This window comes from Arachis stenosperma, chromosome 8, assembly GCF_014773155.1.
Source record: "Arachis stenosperma cultivar V10309 chromosome 8, arast.V10309.gnm1.PFL2, whole genome shotgun sequence".
Lineage (NCBI taxonomy): Eukaryota > Viridiplantae > Streptophyta > Magnoliopsida > Fabales > Fabaceae > Arachis > Arachis stenosperma.
Window position 1 is genome coordinate 16,736,370 of NC_080384.1, and position 14,175 is coordinate 16,750,544.

Below are 14,175 nucleotides of genomic sequence, written 5' to 3' on the forward strand. Positions count from 1 at the left end.
GATTAAAAATGTGGAATTCAAAAAATTTAAAAGGGCGTGGAGTTAGGCAAATTTGTTAATTTTTATAGAGTTTGCTGAAGTTCGACAAACTTATTTAAATACAAAAAAAATCGTATTTTAAGAATTAAAGATAAAAAATCATGTTTAAAATTTTTTTATTTTATTATTAAAAAAATTCCGCCTTTTCAATATTAGAATATGTTTAATTTTTCTTTTTACAGCATAATACTTTTACGTTTTTTTTTTCATTTATGTGAATATTAACAAATTTAAAATAACTTAATATTTATTCACCATCAAATTAATTTGATAAAAGTATTCTAATAATTTATTAGATATTTTGCTAAATATTTTGGATAATTTTAACAAATTAACCAACTAACTATAAATTAAAAATCAATTAAAATCACATAAATTTAGATTCAATTGAATTTTATTTTTAACAAATCGTATAAATTAAATTAAATTTAGACCTACTTCTCAATTCAATCTAATTTAATTTATTATGATATAATATTATATCTTTTATTAAAATTAAGATTTTACATATTTAATTTATTATATATTTTTATTTTATTCATGTATTATTATTATTATTTAATTAATTAATATTTTATAAATTTAAAATAAAAATTCTATATTTTTTAATTTCACCGTCCTAAATTTATTTATATTTTTTAATGATAAAATCTTATGATTTTTTTAAAACGAATGAACCGATATAATCTATTTTACAATAATTTGTATCATATTAAATTAAAATTAAAAATAAAATTAAATCAATGCAACTAAAATTGCAAAAAATATATATATACTTAAAATGGATTTTTTTTTTTAATTCGATCTTAATTAGTACCAGAAACCCCCCTGATTGAAGATACAAGCATTGACCTCGACAAGTGTGATGGAAAAGAAAAAGTTCTTCAAAGCAAGCAGGGCGGGTACATGCACTCAGACAGGCCCAGTTGCCTACTACGCCACGCACGTGAGCCTTGTGTCACTCAATTCCCCAAGTCACGTGTCTATCAGTCTATGAACACATTTTTGTCGGTCTCTTCACTTCTAAAAGCAAAAAACAAAAATATCTTTAAACAAATAGAATTTAATTTTAATATATAGATAATATCACATATTTTATATAATTGTATAATTATATTTATTTTTAAAATTATTTATGCTAATAAATTTTATTAATATAACATTATATAATTAAATATATATATAAAATTATTTAATACGATATCAAAATTAAATTCAAAAAAATAATTCAAATTTTACATTCTGTAAACTACTAAAAGTCTAAGAGTTTGTTTGGATGAATTTTTAAAAAAATATATTTTTTCGAAGTTATCTTTTTTTTAAAAGATTTTATGAAGAAATAAAAATAATTTTATGTTTTGATATTTCATGCAAAAAAATCTTTTTATTTATTAATTATGTTTAAGTATAACAATATAAAAATACTTTTTGTTTATTTATTACATGAAAAAAATTTAAAAAAAATTTAAAAAAAATATAAATTACAACTTTTCACAAAAAATATTTTTTATTTTTTTAATATTTTTATTTTTACTATTAAAAATTTGTCAAACACATTAAAAAAAATTAACAAAATAACTGCGCTCAAACAAACATTAAGACTTTGTTTAGTCGGAATGAAAGAAATATAAAGGAAAGAAGAGAAAGGAAAAAAATTGAGTGGAACTTTATTTTCCTTAGATATGTTTGGATGAAAGAAAAATGAAAAGGAAGGAAATAGTATATAATGTTATGAAAAGACAATTTTATCCTTAGATATTTTAAAATATATTAAAAAATAAAAAATAATATTAAAATATTGATACAAAATATATTTTCCTTCTATTTTTTATCCATTATTAAAAAGAAAGAATTTTCAATAAATCCCACCCATTTTTTTACACTATTATTTTTTTCTTTTAACTTTTCCATTTAATCAAACGAATTATTTTCCTTCCAATTTTTTTCCTTCCTATTCCCTTCCTCTCATATTCCTCTCAAACAAACAGACCCTAAAACTGTATCGCTGATGGAGACAAATAATGAAATAACCCTCAAACAAAACAAAAGAAATACTCCATAAGGTTCGAGAGATAATGAATTTTTTATAAAATAATAATTAAATTACAAATGAATTTGAAATAATTTTCAAGAATAATTAGTTATATGTAAAATATCTTGTCCGGCATTTACAATTTTGATAAAATTATAGAGTATTTTAAGATTTTTTAAATTTAATTTTAATGTATTTATAGGTTTATTTAATTATATATATATATTAATATTTTTTAATTCATTACATGAACAATAATGTAAATAATAAATATAATTAAATAATTTTTAAAAATATTATACTAATAAGATATTAAAATTAATTTTTTTTAAATTTATTTTATTTAACATCAATAAAAGTAACTGTTTTTTAAAATAATCGTAATCATTATTTAAAAAATTATTATTTTAAATTGAATTTAATTTTCATATATTAACATTCAATCTTATCTTATGATATCATTATAAATAACTAATTTTTAAATTTATTATTTAAAAGATATTTAAACACAAAATCTAGTTAAATAATAATAATATTTTTTAACAATAAATTAAAATTAAACTTTTCTAAATAAATCCCCAAAAGCCACCAAAGAACAACAAGAAAAAACAGAGGAAAGAAAAGAAAAGAAAAACAAAGAAGCCACAAAATCCGAGAAGAAGAGAGAAATCTACGGCCCCAAACACTGACTCCTTTTTAACCCTCTATGACCAGAAACCCAAAGAAACAGTGAACCAATCAGAACACAACACGCAACACAAAAGAAAATTAATAAAAATAAAAATAAAAATAAGATTTTTATTAACTCGTAGCAGAGAGAAAAGCAAGGCTAAACCTCAGAAACAATGGATTAGGGACACAACCTCACGAGAAAGAAAGAGAGAGAGAGAGTTGCTTCATTCGTCAAATTAATCTTATTGGTGCAACCTACCCAACCTACCGTCTCAGGGATTTCCCCCAAAAAATCTTTCTTCGGAGATTTTTAGGGTTTTCCCTACTGGATTTCTTCGCGATTCTTCGGGATTTCCCGTTCTTTTTTTACCCCTTTTGATTCTAACTGAACCATTACTGTATCTCGTTGATTTTTAATTCTCGCTGGAACAGATCCACCACCCCTTTTGCGTAAAGGTTCGTTCTTTACTCTTTACTCCTTCTGTTTTATTCAATTGCGCTTCATGATTTCTGATGACTATGCGTGATCGCTGTTTTACGGAGTGTGTGGGGTGTGTTCATGTTTGCGTGTTCGTTCTATGCTATCACATTGTTTTGATTTCTAAGATTCCGCACACGATGCATTTGGAGAAGCAAATCCTTCTTTTTTTTGAATTCATCTTACTTGTTTTTTGTGGTTTAGATTTATTTCAGTGTTTGATCCTGTGTACCTTGATTGTAGAGCAGAATCCAGGAGTTTGGTTTTGATATTTTGCGGCAAAAGTGGAAAACATTCTGTGGTGTCTGTGATTCTTGTGCCGTTGGGATGTTGTGATCTTAATAAATAAGATTGTAAATGCTTGATTAGTTAGTTGGTCAACAACCGATGTTATTATGAGGAAGAAAAGGAAAGGAAGTGAGGCAGATGCCTCCGATCTGCCGGATGATGTTTTGCCTTTGGAACATGAGTCTGCGTCTTCGAATTTGAAGTGTCATTACTCGCTGGAGGATTGCTTTAGGCTGAAGAAGAGGTGCAAGGAAGATGCCGACACTGAGCCCGCCTCTTCTTATAAGAGAAGGCTCGCCGGCATTGCGACTGCCCCGCCTTGCGGGACTTCATCATTGCTCACGCCGGGGAGAGGTCTCAAGAGGAAGATAGGTTGCATTGATGCTGCTACCCAGATGGGCAGGAAGAAGAAGATTGAGGATGATTATGTTCCTGGTCAAACGATTGGGCAAGGAAAATTTGGCTCTGTTTGGTTGTGCCGATCAAGGGCTAGCGGAGCAGAATATGCGTGTAAGACTCTGAAGAAAGGAGAGGAGACAGTTCATCGAGAGGTTGAGATAATGCAGCACTTGTCTGGACATTCCGGGGTTGTGACACTGCAAGCAGTGTATGAAGAAGCTGAATGCTTCCATCTTGTGATGGAATTATGCTCCGGGGGGCGACTGATCGATCATATGTTTAGGGAAGGTCCATGTTCGGAACAGCAGGCTGCTAATGTACTCAAGGAAGTGATGTTAGTCATCAAGTACTGTCATGACATGGGAGTTGTGCACAGAGATATCAAACCTGAGAATATTCTGCTCACAGCATCAGGAAAAATAAAGCTTGCAGATTTTGGCCTTGCAATGAGAATTTCTGAAGGTAACATCTGAGACTGTATGAATATGATAGTCTCCCTGATGTATCTTTACAATTAACGTGGATAGAATTCATTCCCAACCTGTTTTGTGTAAAAGAAGTTTATACAACCTAATAATTATCAATAAAACCTGTTTGAGGGTATATAGCAGATGTGCTAGTACATTATTTGATGTTAGTTTTGAGCCTAGTGGTCATATGTTATTTCCCTGTGGTATTGTAAATGGTATACTGAATTTGAAAGTAATTGCTATTATTGCAGGAATTTTGAAAGTGGTCAGAACTCTACACTTTGCATACATTGGATCTTTGTTTGCTAATTTTACGTTGTCAATAGGAGAAAAACATGGTGGGATTTAGATGGTTATATCCTTTGCAAGTTGCAGGATTTTTTCTTTCACCACTCCTTAAGAAAGTCTTCTGCAAATTTGAGTCAGAGGTCTTAGGGAAAATGCTTGTGTCAATATGAACCTAACCTACCTTGCAGTTGGTCCATGATATTGTCTTTCCTATCTGTTGCAAATAATATGTAATTGGAATTTCTCATTTTGTGCTCCATTTGTCGTACAATTATATGTTTCAGCATTGTCTAAGCTCTTGATAACTATAAATTTTGTATCTCAGGTCAGAACTTGACTGGCTTAGCAGGAAGCCCTGCATATGTCGCCCCAGAAGTATTGTCCGGCAAATACTCCGAGAAGGTGGATATATGGAGTTCGGGAGTGCTCCTGTATGCTCTATTGGTCGGCAATCTTCCATTCCAGGGGGATTCATTGGAAGCTGTTTTCGAGGCAATTAAGAATGTCAAATTGGATTTCCAAACAGGCATATGGGCAGCAATATCTAAACCTGCACGAGACCTCGTCGAGAGAATGCTTACAAGGGATGTTACATCAAGAATAACAGCTGATGAAGTACTTAGTAAGTTCATACGCATTGATTATAATAGTTTTGTTGTTGGCCACTTTTATCTCTCTACATCAATGATGCATGCAGCAATGTAGCAATTAATTCTTGTATTCAATACTCTCTTTTGTTATTTCATTTGAAATGATTAAAACAGAGAACAATTCCAGGTTCTCTTGATAGTTATCTTTGCAGTCACAAGGATTTTTTGCAAGCTCTCAACAACTTTTGCCAATCAGCAACTTTGTATGTTATACTAATATTTTCTGGTTCGTTTTCAGCGCATCCATGGATGACATTTTACACAGAACGCACATTGAAGCCACTGCCCAGCCGAACAAAAACGAAGCACCAAGTTGGTGCATCATGTGGACGGTTTGTCTCCGCCCCTGTAACTAGGTTAGGAAGAAACAGGTTAGGTAACAGCTCCCTTAGCGAGTCTTCGTCCTCTGAGAGTTGCGACTCAGATGATGAGGACGGATGTGTGCTGATCGACGCCCTAGCCACGGCGATCTCACACGTAAGGATCTCAGAACCGAAGAGGAGCAGGTTGTGTGGTCCAACAGGTCCAATAGTTGAGCAAGGTTCATCTAACATGAAGGCTAACAACCTCTGTAAAGCATTTTGACCTACTGACATGGCTGACAATTGCCACATGCCACACTACCACGGTACCCTCCGCATTTGGGGTGTTTTAGAAGTTACTTTCCCCCATCACAACGACAACACAGCACAGCATAACAACGGACACAGTGGGCAAAAGTGGATTACATTGCTGACAATTCCCACGTTAGGTTGGCCTTTTGTGCCAATTGCTCTTCAACTTCTCCCTTCTATTAGTGTATGATCTAATTGCAATAATTTTTTTCTAGTTCCTTTGGTCGTTAACCTAATAATGTTTGACTGAGAGAGTGAAATAATTGTACAGGATATGTATATATAGAATGCATATTATTCTATCTCTGCCCCTCTTCTTGCTATATCTACAGCACGGTTTATATATATATATATATATATATATTGAGAGAGAGAGAATATTTTAAATTTTATTTCATTGATTTATATTATTTGGAAGGTTGATCATTAGTCATTACTCAGTTTTATTGTGTAACTTTTTTAGAATACTAAAGAGATCGATTATAGTGTTTGATAATATATGGTAATAACGGATCAAAATTAAAACCTAGTGGTGGTGTAACCATGACATTGACATGCACATACGAAATAGAAAACCCTGATTTCTTCTCAAAAGCATTGCAAGAAAGGTGCAAGTGGGACATAGAGACGGGACAAGAAAGAAACGCAAATAAGGGAATATGTGTCTTTTGTAAGTATCAGAATCTCACGTTTTAAGGATGATGATTTCCGCACACAATTGAATACATGCATACAAATCTCGGCCGTTGGTGAAAACACAAGTGTTAGGAGAGCAATAAAAAAACCTTTACATGTAAGTAACTAGTAATATATTGGGAATGCAATAATGATAGAATGCCTCTCTCAGAAGCAAGAGAAATCATGAATGTGACACGCAAAAGTAGTTCTGTTTCTGCATGCCTGCTACACAAGCAACAACTGCCATGAATATTATGCAAGGAATCATTACTGTATAGGCTAGTAATCTGATCAGCAACCACACATCCAACGATATTCATCAACAACGGTTTTTTTTTTTTTTTTTTTTTTCTAAAATATGTTTCATTTACCGTATGAATGAATGTGATAGCAACTCCCATTGATTTACCCATCTATTAAACTTGATGGAATTAAGAACACAAGAATATTATAACATTATGTGGGCACATAACTAGCTATCTTAATCATTGATATTATGGAGCCTCTGAAATATAATTCCAAAGCCTAGGTTTTCAACTATATAGTGTGTTACACTTTGATGGATAGTGGAGCTTTTCTATACAACAAAATGTTAATTAAGAAGGCCTACGCTGAAGGCTTCTTTTTTCAACTCAACTGGAGCATCATAACCCCTAACAGTGACCTCATTTTCTAAACATTTTTGACCAAGCGTATACTACAAAGAAACAAATTAATGCAAAACAAACCACATGAACAACATGGTTTGAACCACTTCGAACAATGCTCTTGTTCAATCTTCTTATATTATTCTTAACCCCGGCTTGAGCGTTCGTCATCAATGTTTGCTGCATCCAACAAATACAAACCCAAATGTTAACCAGTTCTGGCAAAAAATAAAAACATAACAAATAAAAAAGGATGGTTGATCAATAACTGCAAATCAACATGTACCAAAAACTACACGAGTTCCACAGTATTCATTTGTAGTAGTAGTTAGTGTTACTAATATGAACATTATAAAAATAAATAAAATGCTGGACATGTTTTGGAGACATCTTCAGATGCAACACCATAAAGTATTACTTCTCAATTTATGATTATTCATACATCCATTGATTATCTTAATGCAAATAAACCCAGAGATAAGCCTAGCTAACTATCCTAAAGAAATCAAAATCCACAATATTGAACGATCTTGTTTCTTGGTCAAAGTTTGAAATTCTAAAGCATAAATAACATGGCGCCTACACATTATTCCCAAAATTATCATTTCAGCTTATATAAGATGTCAAAATCTAGAGATGAATGAAGTTCCTGTAGGAACCATTTTGGCTGGTTCATATAGAGCAGGCAACTCTAAGCAAACTGATACACACACACACACACATAGGAGTATAGCTTATTGAAGATATGATGTACCAGCTCTTCCAAAAAATCCTTCTGCTGCTTTACTTCTGTACCTATCTCTTGAGCAACCTGCACCCAATATGTATGAAATTGTGTATGCGATCAGAACGAAGCATAAAGGGAAACAAGAGAAGGGGAAAAAATATTGGAATGCCACAGTTTCCTCAAACTACTTCTAATAAAATAAAACAATTAACAGTAATTACATCCTTGCCTAGAACATAAGGCATACAAGCATACATTATTTCCATCAAAATCCAATACTCTATAAGGAGCAATAGATTGTTAAATCAAAGAAATTGTCATGAAACAACTTTTCTCAAAAATTTAAGCTAATAAGAAGAGGTAACATGAATAATTATATCTCTAACATGCTTCCTCAAACAATAGTCTCTTTTCGATTGGCTTGATTTTTTGCATAGGCCTTCTTTTCTCTTTTTATTTGCCTTATGCTATTTTTCCTCTGAAACTCTAATACCATGTTATAAAACTACTCCCTCCAAAAACTTAAGCGGATAGGAAAAGGAAACAAGAATAATTATATCTATATCAGCAAGGAAGCAAGCATTGAAAAGCACATACAAGATCAACATAATAATTCTTCAGTTCTTCTCCAGAATAATTCGCCCTTCTAAGTTTCAAGCCCTAAAAATGAACATTCCTAGTTCCATGCTATGTGTTTATACTCCAAACTCCAAGTTCCAATCAAGGAATTAATAATGAAATTATTGAGAGAAGAGAAATACATTTCTCAACTTTTTGACTTGGCCGCGAAGATCGGTGATTTCGTGGTCCAAGTCCATGTCCACGGGATCAATGCGCAATTGGATTTCATTAGAGGAAGCAGCGGGTCTCGTGCTAAGCCCCTCTCTGCAAATCCCCAAAATTATATGAATATGAGTATGATTAGGGTTAGCATTAAATTCTGAAAATGGATGAAAGAATTGAATTACCTGGATCGGAAAGGGGCGGCATCACCGTAGGCGGAACCTCCTCGGTACGAATTGGAAGACATCAAAGATGGAATATGATGGAGAACAGGAAAACCCTTCAATTTCAGCCCCAAATTATGGAATCCGATTGGGATCTCAGTCACGTTTCTTGTCAAATAAATCGTTTTGCTTCCCTCACCACCTGTCTGCTTCCTCCTCCTTTTCACAAACTACCACTGCTTCTCTGCGATCCATAGGAAAATTTAACAGACTTAAACATAAATAAATATATATTAAATTAATTTTGCATAGTTAGAAAATAATTTAATTTTGATTAAAAAATTTTAAATGCATTAGATGACTTAGTAATGAATTTGATTTGGTAATTAATTTTTTTATATGTAATATTTCCATATTTTTTATAATTACTCAAAACATATTTTTTTTAAATACTTTGTATATATATCTAAATATTTTCATAATATCATCTAATTCGATAAATTAATAATTAATTTATTGTAGATTTAAATTTTATATAAAAATTTATTGTTGACAAACAAAAGGACAAACGAGATATTCATTGGACTAATCTAAATTAATTATGAATCATTATTATTTAAAATATATTTAGCTTACTATTTAAAAAATATTAATAAGATAAAATAAGTTGAGTAATTACTTGAATAGTCTAAGAATGCATGTCTTTAAGTAACAATATTTAAGATCCAATTTGTTCTAAAGTCCAGGCTGGTTCCAAAACACATTTTAATGAGTTTGGATTTATCATTTGATGTTATTTTTTAGTTGAATTTAAATTATATTTTAGATCTACTGAACTTGATTTGGAAAAAAAATAATTACTTTTTATTGAATCTGATATTGATTTATATATACAACTGGATACACAAATAATAACCTAACTAATCTAAAAGAATTTAGCAAAACTAACAAACTTGCTTTAACATTTAATTAATTAATAGTACACCTGGCATGATTTAGTAAATAAATATCATTCTAATACTAATAGTTGATTCTAGTATTTTTTGTTAAGTTTTGTATATAGATGTTTAAAATGTCAAACTTAGCTATAAGGCTATGAAACTAGATTGCTGAAATGGATTTAGTATAAATGTCGGCTAATTGATATCTGGACTTAACATGTATCAATTTGATAAATTCAATGTGTTTTGTGCGTTTATGGAAGGTCGAGTTGGTAACTATGTATATAGCTAATTAGGAATCACAAAATAATATGACAAAATCAATGACAATATTAAAATCAAGCAGCAACCTTTTCAACCAAGTTCAGTTGCCACTGCTACTAATGTGCTGTACTCTACTTCAACTGAGAATCTTGATACTATAATTTATTTGCTTGATTTTCAGGATATTAAAGAGTTGCCAATAAAAGTGTAATAGTCTGTGACGCTGCATTTGGTGTCTGAACACCCTATCCAATCTGAATCGGCATAGACTATGAGTTGTATGTTAGAGGTGGCTGAAAAAAATAAGCCTTGTCTTGGACTTCTTTTCAAGTAACGAAGGATGTGGTAGAGAACACCCATGTGAGATGAGGTTGGGCTTTTCATGAACCGACTCAAGGTGTTAACCGCATAAGTGATTTTAGGTCTAGATATTGTTAAGTATATTACCCTACCCACCAGTCTTCAATATAAAGATGGATCACTCAAAGGGTGCTATCTGTTGAACTCAACTTCAGGTTAGGATCGATTGGCAACACAGCTAGCTCACAATCTGAGAAATTAGTATCTTGCAATAAGCCGAGGGTGTATTTTTGCTGATATAGATAGATGCCATCAGTAAATTTAGCAATTTCTAGACCAAAAAAATATTTCAAATCTCCAAAAATCTTGAGTTTGAAGACAGATTGAAGCAATTTCTAAACGTTTGACATCATAGTAGAGGAAGCACTCGTTAGGATGATATCATCTACATACACAAGTAGATAAACTACATCCATTCCATACCTATAAGAGAAGAGAGAGTAATCATTTCTTGACTGTTTGAAATTGGTTTTCAATAAGGCAGTTGAGAACTTGAAGAACAACTGCTGCGAAACTTGGCGTAGTCCATATATGGAACGATTTAGCTTGCAAACAAGTCCTTTATTTCTATCCTTATGTCCTAATAGCATCTCCATATACACCTTTTCGAAGAGGTCTTCATTTAAGAAGGCATTGTTTACATCCATTTTTTGTAAAGACCATCCTTTGATAGCTACTAATGATAGGAGAACTTGAACAGTGGCAAGCTTGGCCACTGGAGAGAAAGTATCACAGAAGTCCACTCCATCTTATTGTGTGTACCCTTTTACAACTAGCTTTACTTTATTCTTCATCCATTGCTTTACTATCTGATGGAAATAAGTTGATTTTGAGATTGTTTGGACATTTCCAATAAAAATAGCATATAATGGAGTTAGGTGTTTTTCAGTATCAGTTACAAATGGAGTTGATGGCCTGGCTGCACTGGTAGTCAATAAAGTATGTAGAAGGTTTGCTTTGTCTTTGTGATTTTCTATTGGTAATTGTAATTTGGTTTTGGAAAATGTGAGTGTTTGTAATGGCTGGAACAATCTCAAAATTTGTTATTTCAATGATTTATAGTAAAATTGATTTGGTATTGGTATGTGTTAGGATAGGATCAATAAGTGTAAGCATGTGCGAGTCAAAAATACATAATAGTAGTACTATGTCAGAGATTCTTAGACGAAAGAAGAGTCTAAAGAATTGATAGAATGAAATAGGAATATATTTTTTGGAAAACTTACATTCTTAAAAATAAATATTTTTTTTTATATCATACAACTTGTGTTCTGTATAGCCGATTGAATAGTCTAAAAAAATCAATCTTTATAGACCTTGAAAAAAGTTTGTTTCGTTAAGATAGTAAGGTGGATGTATGGCAGAGATAGCCAAACACTTTCAAAACTTGATAATCTGGCAATTTTTTAAAAACCCTCTTATATGGACTCTGAAAAATTAATGATAGGACTGGACAGCTTGTTGACAAGAAATGTAGTGTGAGAACACACTTTTTCAAAAATTGAATTGGTATCTTGAATTGGAAAAATAAGGCGCGACTATATTTAACAAATATTGATGTTTGCGCTCCACAATAAAATTTTGCTCAGGTCTTTCAATATGAAAATTGGTAAAGTATTTTTTTGGATCGTAAAAAATTAGTAAGAGCTAACTCTTTAGTATTGATTGAACGGATCTGTTTCACTTTATGCTTTGAATTGTGTCTCAACCAAAGAAATGAAATTAATCAAAGAATGTGTTTCACTAGATTTATGCTTGAGTAGGTAAGTCAATAATTGTAAAAAAATATCTAATTTTATTATGTGCAGGGGTCTGATATGGTCTCCAAATATCACAATGGATCAAATCAAATAGAGATTGACATAAATTGTTATTTGCATTAAAAGACAAACGTTTAAACTTTGCTAAAGGACACATTTCACATCTTGAGTGACCAAATTTCAAGGAATTATTTGAATGAAAATGAATAAATTTTACAAACACATTTTCTGATACATGACCTAATATTACCAGTCACGTATAACTATCCACATGACAAACTAAAACATTAGAGTCAGATACGGACCCAATAAGAACTATGAGGAGGCACTTTCCCCCACTTAGTTTTCATTTTTTTTAAAAGAAATAGTTATATATAATATGTCTCTACTTCAAATTTTAAATGAACCCACTATAAATAAATTAAATTTAATTTGCTAAAGTTTTAAATTCACTTTTTATTTCTCTATTATTTTGACTATTATTTAATCTAATTAAATTTAGTTTTTTGCCGTCACTCCTTTATTTTCTTAAACTCTTTTTTATCTTTATATTTTTAACATTCGTTTTCTATTTCTTATCTAGTAGTCATCTTTTATTCATCAAAAGGTAAATTTCAAATTCTCTATTTTTTTATATAACTTTCTATGACTCTATGTATCTTCCAATTTTATTATTTTTCTTTTTGATATTTTCAATTGTAAATTTTAATTCAAACAATTATAATTTAAGTATTAATCTAATATTTTATTCTCTTCATGACTTTATATATTTTATTTTATTATCAATTTATTTATCTTTTTACTTGTTTTTTTATCTTTTATTTTATTATATGTACCTGTATTGCATATAAAATTTTAAAATAAATTAATTAATTTACTAATTTAGAATATATTTTTTATTTTAAAAATAGTAATGACAAAATATTTTAATTACAATACATAATTAATACATAATTAAATAGATGAACAAAATTTTTCGTCTAACATTATATTAAAATTAAATTAAAAAATATATAATAAATTCAATTATTTAAAAAAAATTGTAAATTAAGGTTCTATTATCTTATATAAACATACTTTTATATATAGATTTGATTTTTCTAATATTTATATATAATTATAGTTTTAAATTACAAATACTAGTGTATCATTAGTTACTAATGTGTCAATTGAGTCCGTTTTTGTTATTAAATGTGTATAAAAAAATTAGTTAAGATAAGTTATCTATAATTTAATTAAAATATTTTAAGTTTAAGTTTTAGAAATAAAAAATTATTTTTTATAAATTATATATAAAAAATAGTATTTTAAGAATAAAAGTGTTCATTAATTTTTTTTAATTTTTATATTTTCATATAATTAATAATGTTTAACAAAATTTATTTTAATGTATATATTTTTGTCCCTACTTCTAAAATTTTCTGGATCCGTCATTAGAGTGTTTGACAAGTTTAAAGAGTTGATGGTGAGGAGATTCTAATAAGAACAGACCTCCATACTTGTCACTTTTGCCAATTACTTTCTCGAAAATCTGATCTTGTATTGTGAAAAACAAGTAAAAAAATAGAGAATTTTATTAAACTACTAAATCCGGATGGTCCGAAATTATTTTTTATAATAAATAAATATATCTTAGAGTAAAATTAGTAAGTTATATTATTTTTGTTTTAAAATAATTTATTTTGGTATAAATATATATAAAATTTATTAAATTTAATTTTTAAAAGTAAATTTTTATTATTTTAGCATATAAAATTTATAAATTTGTATATACTAATTTTATATTAACTCTACTCTATTTAATTCGACTTATTTCACTTACGAATCGAGTGAAAATAAACTTGTAATCTTTTAGGTTCGAATTCAAATTAAACCCGATCCAATTCGATCCTTGAACACTCTATCTTTGAATTCAAATGTT

At 29.9% G+C, this 14,175-nt stretch overlaps 2 protein-coding genes across 3 annotated transcripts; one reads left to right on the forward strand and one right to left on the reverse strand.

Moving 5' to 3' along the window:
• Positions 1 to 2,893: 2,893 nt before the first annotated feature.
• Positions 2,894 to 6,270, forward strand: LOC130946325 (serine/threonine-protein kinase PEPKR2-like). Of its 2 annotated transcripts, none has more exons than XM_057875016.1 (4): positions 2,894 to 3,199; positions 3,465 to 4,370; positions 4,992 to 5,288; positions 5,555 to 6,270. In XM_057875016.1, exons 2-4 carry the CDS (start codon positions 3,617 to 3,619, stop codon positions 5,899 to 5,901), a joined length of 1,398 nt encoding a protein of 465 aa, XP_057730999.1. In that variant the 5' UTR covers positions 2,894 to 3,199; positions 3,465 to 3,616; the 3' UTR covers positions 5,902 to 6,270. The 2 variants fall into 2 exon arrangements, with proteins under 2 accessions (XP_057730999.1, XP_057730998.1); XM_057875015.1 differs by having other exon boundaries at positions 3,470 to 4,370; positions 5,555 to 6,269.
• Positions 6,271 to 7,002: 732 nt separating this feature from the next.
• On the reverse strand, positions 7,003 to 9,184 carry LOC130944001 (bet1-like protein At4g14600). The gene is made up of 4 exons (XM_057872115.1): positions 8,951 to 9,184; positions 8,744 to 8,867; positions 8,010 to 8,066; positions 7,003 to 7,435 (listed from the first exon to the last, which is right to left on the reverse strand). Exons 1-4 carry the CDS (start codon positions 9,010 to 9,012, stop codon positions 7,274 to 7,276), a joined length of 405 nt encoding a protein of 134 aa, XP_057728098.1. The 5' UTR covers positions 9,013 to 9,184; the 3' UTR covers positions 7,003 to 7,273.
• Between the last annotated feature and the right edge of the window lie 4,991 nt (positions 9,185 to 14,175).

What these genes read in the sequence shown, in the direction of transcription:
- LOC130944001 (XM_057872115.1), bottom strand. Translation starts at nt 9,012, where the DNA reads ATGTCTTCCAATTCGTACCGAGGAGGTTCCGCCTACGGTGATGCCGCC. An exon ending in AAGTCAAAAAGTTGAGAAAT is followed by an intron (nt 8,067 to 8,743) that starts GTATTTCTCTTC and finishes TATTGGGTGCAG; the next exon opens with GTTGCTCAAGAGATAGGTAC. An exon ending in AGGATTTTTTGGAAGAGCTG is followed by an intron (nt 7,436 to 8,009) that starts GTACATCATATC and finishes TGTTGGATGCAG; the next exon opens with CAAACATTGATGACGAACGC.
- LOC130946325 (XM_057875016.1), top strand. Translation starts at nt 3,617, where the DNA reads ATGAGGAAGAAAAGGAAAGGAAGTGAGGCAGATGCCTCCGATCTGCCG. An exon ending in TGCAATGAGAATTTCTGAAG is followed by an intron (nt 4,371 to 4,991) that starts GTAACATCTGAG and finishes TTTGTATCTCAG; the next exon opens with GTCAGAACTTGACTGGCTTA. An exon ending in AACAGCTGATGAAGTACTTA is followed by an intron (nt 5,289 to 5,554) that starts GTAAGTTCATAC and finishes GTTCGTTTTCAG; the next exon opens with CGCATCCATGGATGACATTT.